The sequence below is a fragment of the Zophobas morio genome, unplaced genomic scaffold, assembly GCF_036711695.1.
Source record: "Zophobas morio isolate AGI-343-1 ecotype UQ-CSIRO unplaced genomic scaffold, CSIRO_AGI_Zmor_V1 ptg000030l, whole genome shotgun sequence".
Taxonomy (NCBI): Eukaryota; Metazoa; Arthropoda; class Insecta; order Coleoptera; family Tenebrionidae; genus Zophobas; species Zophobas morio.
Window position 1 is genome coordinate 6,502,055 of NW_026972135.1, and position 9,563 is coordinate 6,511,617.

At 35.6% G+C, this 9,563-nt stretch overlaps 1 protein-coding gene across 1 annotated transcript; it reads left to right on the plus strand.

The window, feature by feature from the left end:
* The first annotated feature begins 4,366 nt into the window (after positions 1 to 4,366).
* Positions 4,367 to 8,158, plus strand: LOC135138692 (uncharacterized). Its single transcript, XM_064068673.1, has 2 exons — positions 4,367 to 6,422; positions 7,292 to 8,158. Exons 1-2 carry the CDS (start codon positions 5,289 to 5,291, stop codon positions 7,334 to 7,336), a joined length of 1,179 nt encoding a protein of 392 aa, XP_063924743.1. The 5' UTR covers positions 4,367 to 5,288; the 3' UTR covers positions 7,337 to 8,158.
* The last annotated feature ends 1,405 nt before the right edge of the window (positions 8,159 to 9,563 follow it).

Genomic DNA, 9,563 nt, shown 5'->3' on the forward strand with positions numbered 1-9,563 from the left:
CTTAAGCTTAATTCTAACAGTGTCTTTTATAGACTTAAGGCTAGTGTTAAAAATGTCAAAATCAGAATTCATTTCTATTTCTTTTAAAAAATAGCTTATTAGATATATCGGTGCTTTTCTCCCAAAATTAGTTCTAGCAATGCTAGTGTATAATGTTACAGAATGCCTGCTGCTAGTTCTAGGTACCAGAAAGGACAAAGAATTAGTTAAGGCCCTGCAATCAATTTGATTATTTAATAATTTATATAAAAAAACGATAACGCCAGTAACACGTCTACAAAATAATGAACTCATATCAAATTTTTCTAGTAGAGCTGTTTGCGGATAATTTCTCGTTGGCCATGTTTTCTGTTCCTTAAAATAGAGGTACTTTAAAAATCTGCGCTGTATGTTCTCAAGGCATACTACTTGATAGTTGTAATAAGGAAACCAAGCTAACGCACAGTATTCTAATTTAGAGCGCACCAAAGCATAGAACAAAGTTTTCAAAGCTTGAATGCTAGTGAAATCTTTGCAGTTTCTAATAAGGAACCCTAGTGATCTTTTAGCTTGTGAAGTAATGCTCTCCACATGTTCTGCAAAACTGAACTTATTATCATACAAAACACCTAAATCCAAAATGGAAGAGCATTTCTGTAAGCTGTGATGATTGATTTTGTAATCAAACTCGCATACATTAAGCTTGTGTGTGAACGAAATAATAAAGGATTTATTCTCATTTAAAGGTAAAAAGTTGAGCAATGACCAAGAAACCAAATTATTTATGTCTTTTTGAAGAAGCAAGGAGTCACTATTACCACTAATTTCACGGTATATTTTAATATCATCTGCGAAAATGAGAACTTTTGAGTAGCGAATACAATCTAGCACATCGTTAATAAATAATGTGAATAGCAAAGGACCAAGAGTGGAGCCCTGCGGCACTCCAGCAGCTGTGATGTAACTGTTGGACTTAAATCCATTTACTACCACAAAATTGTTGCGCTTAGTCAAATAAGATTCAAAAAGATTTGTGAGAGAATTAGAGAAACCAATATTCGACAGCTTTCTTAATAAGAGCTGGTGGTTGACTCTGTCAAAGGCCTTTGAAAAATCACCATACATCACGTCCAATTGACCTCTGTTATCCAAAGCCTGAGATATATCTTGGGAATAGCAAGTTAAATTCGTTAAAGTGGATCTGCCCATGGTAAACCCATGTTGGCCCTCATTTACTAACAACTTAGTTTGGAAGGAGATCTGATTAAAAAGAATACGTTCAAATATTTTTGAAAAATTGCACAGCAACGAAATAGGTCTATAATTGCTCACTGCTGAAACATCACCACTCTTGAAAATGGGCACAATCTTGGCGGTTTTCCACTTATCCGGAAAGCATGAAGTTTTTAAAATTATATTAAAGATATGCATTAGGGGCTTAACGAAAACATTAGAACAGTCTTTAACCAGAAAACTGGGAACTTGATCATCTCCAGCAACTTGACTATCCTTAAGTAATTTTATTGCCCTGCTTACATCATCTTCAGAAATAACCACATTAATGCAACTATTACTAATACCTGTAAGCTGACTTGAATGAGCAAAACTATTCAATGAAGGATTATGAAAAGACGAAGAAAAGAATTTAGCAAAGCAATTAACAATATCAGCTGGGTTATCATGAAAATTATGGTTAAGGTGAACTTTATTGGGAATATTGGAGCGCCCCTTTTTTTCTTTGATATACGACCAGAAGTATTTAGGATCACGCAGTAAAGCATGCTGAACATTTTTAATGTAGTTATTAAAATCCCGACGCAAGAGTTGTTTAACAATACGACGTAAAGAACTGAAGTGATTTCGAAGATGACAGGAAGGCTTTCGTTTGATTTCTCTAAACACTTTATGCTTCAGAATGATTTGTTGTCTAAGTTCAGTAGTATACCAACTCGGGAAACTGAATTTGGAACATTTAAACAATGGTACATGTTTATCAAACAATGAGTACAATATTCTGTATAACGTCTCACAGGCACTATTCACATTAGTGGACTCATACAGGACATCCCAATTAGTGGTTAATAGACCATTATATAAAGAAACATAGTCCGCCTTTTTAAAGTTATAAGTTTTTACATCTGTACACATAGACAAATTTTCGTAGGTACCAGTTTTTAAAACCAAATTAATATTAAGCGCAGGATGGTGTCGATCTTCTGGCACAATAGGACAGGTGTCCTGTTCAACCAAACATTTGCCGTAATTGGTAAAAACTAAGTCCAGTAATACCTTATTACAGTTACGAATATTGTTATACTGTGTAAGGTTCAAAAAAGACATCATATTAAATACTAAATTAGATTTTGAATCCTTTACATTATTCGAAAAAGTAGGAGCATTGAAGTCACCAATTATAAGAATATTATCTAATTCAACAGCAATATTTTCAAAACATTCTAAAAATAATTCATATTCTTGAATGGACACATCCGGAGGAATATATATCACAAAAATAAATAAAGAACTACGTCCACAACATAACTTACAAGCAACTATATCAATAAGATGAAAAGCGTCGAAAACTGATAAATCAACACTCGACACAGGAAATTTGTCACTAACTGCTAAGACCACCCCTCCACCTCTTTGCCGATTACTACATGTAAAATTACGATCGGCACGAAACACACAATAACTAGATGGCATAAATTCACAATTACTGATTGATGAGTCAAGCCATGACTCAGTTAAACAAATGACATCATAATCCGAAACATTTAAACAAAAAAATACCTCATTAACTCTCGACCTAATGCTGCGAACATTTTGGTAATAAATAGGTAGATAATCATTACCACAACTGTTGGGCCGGTTTAGTTTAAAGTAACATTCGTCGCTCTCTTCATGATGGAGTTTCTTCAAATTAACTCCGTCCCTGCATTTTTTCCTAAAAAATTCTTCTTTGGAAAATTAAACCGTCTTACACACACACCTTGTGGCCAAAAATCTTCACGTAATAAATTGTCCTTCAGACTAAAGTTTACACCAACTTTAAAGGCATCATATGTTCCCTGCAGCTTAAGATTTTCGACTATGACCTCATCAGTGGACAACTTTTTGGTTATATAAGCTTTGACACTACTAGTCTCAATGTTTTTAACAACTTTTCCGACGTAGAACCATGCTCTTTTAACGTAAGTAGAACGAAATTCACCATCATCTTCTTGCTTCGAAGTTCCAGTTATAGTGGGTACTTGTTTTCTACGATTGCTTCGATTTCTTCTTAGTTCCATCCACGGATTTTCCACTTTGTCATGAAAATTTATTTCGTCGTCCCTACTCACACGAAATTCATCTGTTTGTTTATTGGTAACAGTAGTTGACTCCTTTTTTTGAATTTTCTTTCCACGATTTCTTGCGCTGTTCTTGTTATCGTTATCGGTGCTTCTCTCACCTTCAGTGAAAGGTTTATTCAAGTTCACATCAACTTTATCACGAAAATTCGGAAAATGTAATGACTGACTTGGCTTATCAATTGATTGTGTAACGACTGACGACCATTTAGGAACTGTAGATTTTATTTCTTGAGAAGAAAAGAGCTTTGGAGCAAGACTGGGGTTACTTTGTGTCATTAATTTAATCAAGTCCACATTAGTTTCTTTTAAATCTCGAACTTCCATACGCAACAACTCAATTTCATGCATTAAGGGCCGAGTTACCTTTTGGATAATCTTTTCAATATCTTCATGGGAAAATTCAAATATTTGCGACTTGTTACTTGCATTATCCACACTTTCACCATTATCGCAACAGATTATTTGCGCATCACCTAGGTACTGCACATTTTTTAATAATTTCACACAGCTGGGATGACTGAGCGAATTGCACTTAACACATTTAAGCCCTGTCACGGGTATAATTTTACATTTCTTACACGCATCCCCAGAGGGATTGTTGGAAACGTCCGCACTCTCCGGACGCATAGCGCAGAAATGTGGAAAAGTTTGTAAAAGGGTGTGCAGACTGTCAAGCGCGGAAGGGCGAACAACATAAGAAACCAGCCGGACTACTAAAACCTATTCAAGTGGGGTTGCCATTTGATAGAGTAGCCATAGATATCTTGGGACCATTCCCAAAGAGCAAGAGAGGAAATGTAGTCATAGTTGTAGCCACAGATTATGCAACAAGATGGGCTGAGACTCGGGCGATGGCTAATGCTAAAGCAGAATCAGTGGCCAAGTTTATTTTGGAACAGATACTTACGAGACATGGAAGCCCAAGATACCTTTTGAGTGATAGGGGAACCAACTTTCGGTCGCAAGTGGTACAAGAACTGTTGAAATTGATGGGTGTTTATCACACTTTTACAACAGCTAACCATCCACAGTGTAACGGACTGACAGAGAGGTTCAACAAAACACTCGCCGACATGCTCGCCGTTTTCACAAGCACCAGCCAGAAAGACTGGTGCCAGTATTTAACTCACGTAACGTTCGCCTACAATACAGCTCGTCAAGATACCACTCAGTTTTCTCCATTCATGCTTGTCTATGCAAGAGAAGCAGTCTTACCTACGCAGGCAAATCTTCTGCAGGAACCGCTGTCAAGCTACGTGTTTGATATTAGAGAAAAGGCATTGGCCGTTAGGAACTGGGCTGTCGAAAATATTTATAAAAAACAAAATATTGATAAAGAAAGATTCGACGAAAAACATAGGCACGTTGAGTTCATGCCTGGGGAAAAAATAAAAATATTTACTCCTATTAGAAAAGTGGGAAAGAGTGAAAAATTATTATTAAAATATTTCGGTCCATATACGGTGATAAGAAAAATGGGGGATGTGGATTACGAGATTAGAAAAGGCTCGAAAAAAGAAGTTGTACATGTAAGTCGACTTTTAAAATATAATGATCCATGGAGTCCACAGGTGAGTAGCGACAAATAAACAATGTTTTCATTGATCTACTTTTGCATCCATTATAATGAGATAATTTTGTCGAACTATATAAAAGCGTTGGGTGTTAGTTTTTATTTTAAATGTATGCTTTGTTAACGGGGGTTTACGAGAACTTTTCAAACGTGTGAGCCTGCGTGTCGGAAAAAGACAAACAAATAGTACAATTTTTAAGTTAAGGTAAAACGAATTCAAAATAAATGTATTAACATGGCTTTCCTACAGGCTGTTCGCTATCTTACTAATCAGTCAAAATTCTTGCGTTGGAGGACAAATAGAAGTGTCGGCAGGAGCATTCTGGAGGCCCCTTGTGGAGACTTTGAATTACGAGGCAACCATACCAATAAAGTATACAATGGCGTGGTTCAAACCACAAACAAACAGTATGGGCACATCAAAACAATGTAGTGGCGATCACAATTGCGAGCTGGCGACCGCTATGCACCAGTTAATGGAAGCGGTTGACGGCGAGCTGGAACCACAAGAGTCGGAAGAAGGATGGCAGCTTTTTGAAGATCAACAGCACAGAGAAAAACGCAGCCTGGATTTTCTAGGAGAGGGACTGGCTTGGTGTTGCGGCGTTGCAACACAACACAAACTAGACTCGCTGCACATGGAAGAAAGGGCTTTACAGAAAAAACTTCGACAATTGGAGAGGAGCCTATCTGAAAATATCAAAACGCTAAGTCAAAATTCTGTGGAATTTAAAAAATATACAGATCAGGTCGGGGAGGCTTTTAAATCCACGGAGAGGAGGATTAAAGAAATGGAAAAAGCCATCACAAATTTTAGGAACAAGACGAGTGAATGGGAAGGATTTTTCGGTACTTTAATAGAAAATCAATTTCAGAATACTAGACGTATCGTAACAATGTGGCGCGCGTTGGAACAAAGGGACGTAAAACTGTCATGTCGACAACACCAAATACCAGAAAAGGTGTTGCGGCCCCAACTTTTTCAAGCGAACTTAATGGAACTTCGAAAGGAATTAATCAAAGCAGGTCACGATTTAGCTATTGCTGTCACGGATATACACAGGTATTATCAGTTACCAATAACAGATTGTGTAATTTCAGGAAATAACATAACACTGGTAGTACGAGTGCCCATCGTACAACAGGGCATTAGGTGGAGTTTGTTTGAGCTCATAACTGCACCCTTCAGTTGGTACAATCAGAGTTGCAGAATAGAGTACAGCACCTTGTTTTTGGCGGTGGCAGAAGCTCCCTACACTAGACACCGGAGGCACAATTTGTACCGACAAATTTCTGGTTTGGGGTTGCATCAGTGCAGGCCGCACTCCGACAAGCTGTGCTTTCTTCCTCGATTCGGAGAGGATAAACTTCATGGGCCTACGTGTGCACGAAAATTATATGAAGGGGCGACAGTGGAGGAATTAAGTTATCACTGCCCCATGAAATGTCACGCATCGACATCGCTTACCATCACAGAAGTCGAGGAGGATTTATTTATAATAACAAATTTAAAGGTAGGCGCTTATATAAGTTGTCCCAGCAGTAATAAAACCCTAACTGAATTCGGAAGCTTATTGGGCGCGTTAAAAATAAAACTTCACTGCCAGTGTGCACTTGTTTACCTGCATGATGTAATAATACCTAGACGTTTTCCCTGCTTAGATACTATCCCTCGCATCCACGTAAATCACATAATTCCAGCAGCGTGGTCGAATCTAAAATCTTTCATTCTTAACCCCATTCATACCCACTCGTTACCATCATATAACAACTTTTTGGAATGTATTAATCCAAATTGGTCATTGACTATTCCGCATTTAAATTTAACCTCCCCGAATAAACTTCTCCAAAATTTTGTCGCAAATATTCCAGAATCACCACAAATTTTTTCTTTTGCGGACAGTTATGGTGTACATACATCCGCTACTTTAGTTGTTTGGAATTTAATCTTAACTGTTTTATTAATATATATATTTTGGAAATCCAACCACCCAGCGATAGCCTCCCCCAACCAAACATGTAACCCTACCACCTCCCTTCTACTACAAGGGGGGGAAGCCGTTAGGATAACTGTAGATGACGCGTCGTAAATTATATATATTATCACCTGTGGATCTTGTCTTAATATTTGGACTCTCGATTCAAAAGATCGTTAGACAAATGCTGAGGCAATATCTGTGCAGGTCGATTGAAGCCTGCAGGCATATATGTATTACCCATATATAGGTTATATGTAGATAATAAGTAGTTGTCCACTGTTTTATATTTTAGATCGGAGATTGAACATAGATTTAGAAAGTTATTTAGATATTGTGTACTGGCTTCGCTTTATCTATTTTGTAGGAGTATAAGGTAATTCTAATGAATGAACTTTTTTTTTTATGTTCTGGAACCGGGTCTGGCAACGGGAGACACCTACCATACATAAGGCGTTCTTGCTCGAGACAGAACCAGCATGGGGGGAAAAAAAAAAAAGGCCCTGACATCACTCTCGCATACGACGCTCTCGTTCGAGAACCAAGCTTCTACGACGACGAGTTCTCCTTAAAGAAGACTCCAGTTAACAAGACTGGACTCATAGTGGTTGAGTTTTGCCAAAAAGGAAATGGTGGTGAACGGGACTTCGGCCAGTAAGCAGGGACGTTAAAATAGCGCTCATCAACTGCTGCAATTAGTAAGAGAGTGCCGCTTGTCGCGAGAGATTTTAAAATAGTTGCTTCAAAAGATAAATACCTTAAATCAATTTTTGTCTTATTCAAGTGTGTAAAATGTTGGTAGGGTCTTCCTGGGTATGTCGACCAGAAGAATGTAATTTTGTATCGTTGAGTATCTTTTTTATTGTAGTAAAGTAGGAGTGAAGTCTAATATGATTGTATATTTTATAGGGTTGTGTTTGCAAAATGGATAATTTGTGGCTATGTACGTTGTATGCATTGTATTAGTTAAGAGATATCTGTTTGTAAAACACTGGAGGTCCAGTGTTCCTTAAGGGGGGAGATGTGTCACGGAACTGCTAGTTGCCCTAGTTATGTAAAGATTGCCTCATGCCATGCTTGTGGGATGTCAGCAAAAACCTCTTTTTGCTGGCATTACGGAAGCTTAGGTGGGGTGAGTGCGGACTGACGAAAGGGGCAGTCGGTACTAACTAGGGACAGGGAGAAGGTAAAGTGAGAGAAGTGAAGTGACGCACCGTGCCCCCTAAGGATGGAATTTGTAATGTAAGTTGAAATATATTTAGTTTATAAATGTATTTGGGATTTTTATTCTTAACGTCGGATCGGGTAATTATCCTTAGCTCTACCAATCTCTCCCCCGACCCGGTCGTGACATATGGTGATATAAAACATCGAGAAAATGAAAATTAAAAAATCGGGAAAATTTTTATTTCTTCAAATTTTCGATTTGCAATTTTTCCTTTCGGTTTTTTATTTTCTTTGCTCTCACAATTTTTCAAGTTCTTAATGTTCCGATTTTACATTTTTTAATTTTTTCAATTTCAACGTTTTAAATTTTCCTCCCGTGAAATTTTTCATTTTTAATAATAGTAATTTTTATATTTTTCAGTTTTTCAATTTTATAACTTTGGATGTTTCAATTTTTAATTTTTCAATTTTTCGTTCCCGTCTTTTATTTTTCCAATTTTTTAAAAGTATTATTATTATTATTTTTCAAATAAAAAAAAATGGAAAAATTGTAAAATTGTTAAACTAAAAAATGAAAGCTCAAAAATCGAGAAATTTTAAAATAGAAAAAAAGCAAAATAAAAACAATTGTAAATTAACGAAATTGGAAAAACAGGAAATTGAAAAACTGCAGAACTGAAAAATTGAATAAACAAAAACTCGTGATATAAAAATCGAGAAAAGGAAAATAAAAAAATCGGAAAAACAAAAATAAACAATTATTTGAAAAAAATTTTCAAATGTTCAAGTTACAATTTTTCGTTTAGGCTTTTTATTTTTTTATTTTCACAATTCTTCGTTTCTTCAATTTTTCAATTTGAATTTTTTAATTTTTCATTTATTTTTTTTGGCTTTATTTTACGATATGTAACTCTTCGAATTTTCATTTTTATATTTTTCAATTTTTCCATTTTATAACTTTGGATGTTTCAGTTTTTCAATTTGCATTTTCAGGAGTTTTCAATTTTTCTCTTTTGATGTGAAAATTTTCAATTTTTGAGTTGCAATTTTTCGAGTCTTCATTTTGAAATGTAATAATAATTGTAATTTAAAAAAATATTCGATTTTTCAAAATTTTTATTTTTAATTTTTGAATTTCCCGATATTTAATTTTTCAGTCTTTTAATGTTATAATTTTTCGACTTCGTTTTTTCTTCTTGCCAGTTTTTGGATTCATTGTTTTTTTTTTTTTTTCAAGTTCTACGATTTTTAGGTTTCCAGTGTTTCAAATTTTTTGTACTTAAGTTCTTGGAGTTGCGATTTTTCGATTGTTCAGTTTTTTTTGATTTGTCAATTTTTCGATTTTTGAATTTTTCGAATCAAAAAATGGAAAAATTGCAAAATTGTAAGTCGGAAGATCAAAAATCGGGAAACTTTAAAATCGAAAAAGAACAAGATCGAAAAAAATATTGAAAATTAAATAAAGTCGAAAATCGGGAAATTGAAAAACTGCAGAATTGAATAATTGAAAAA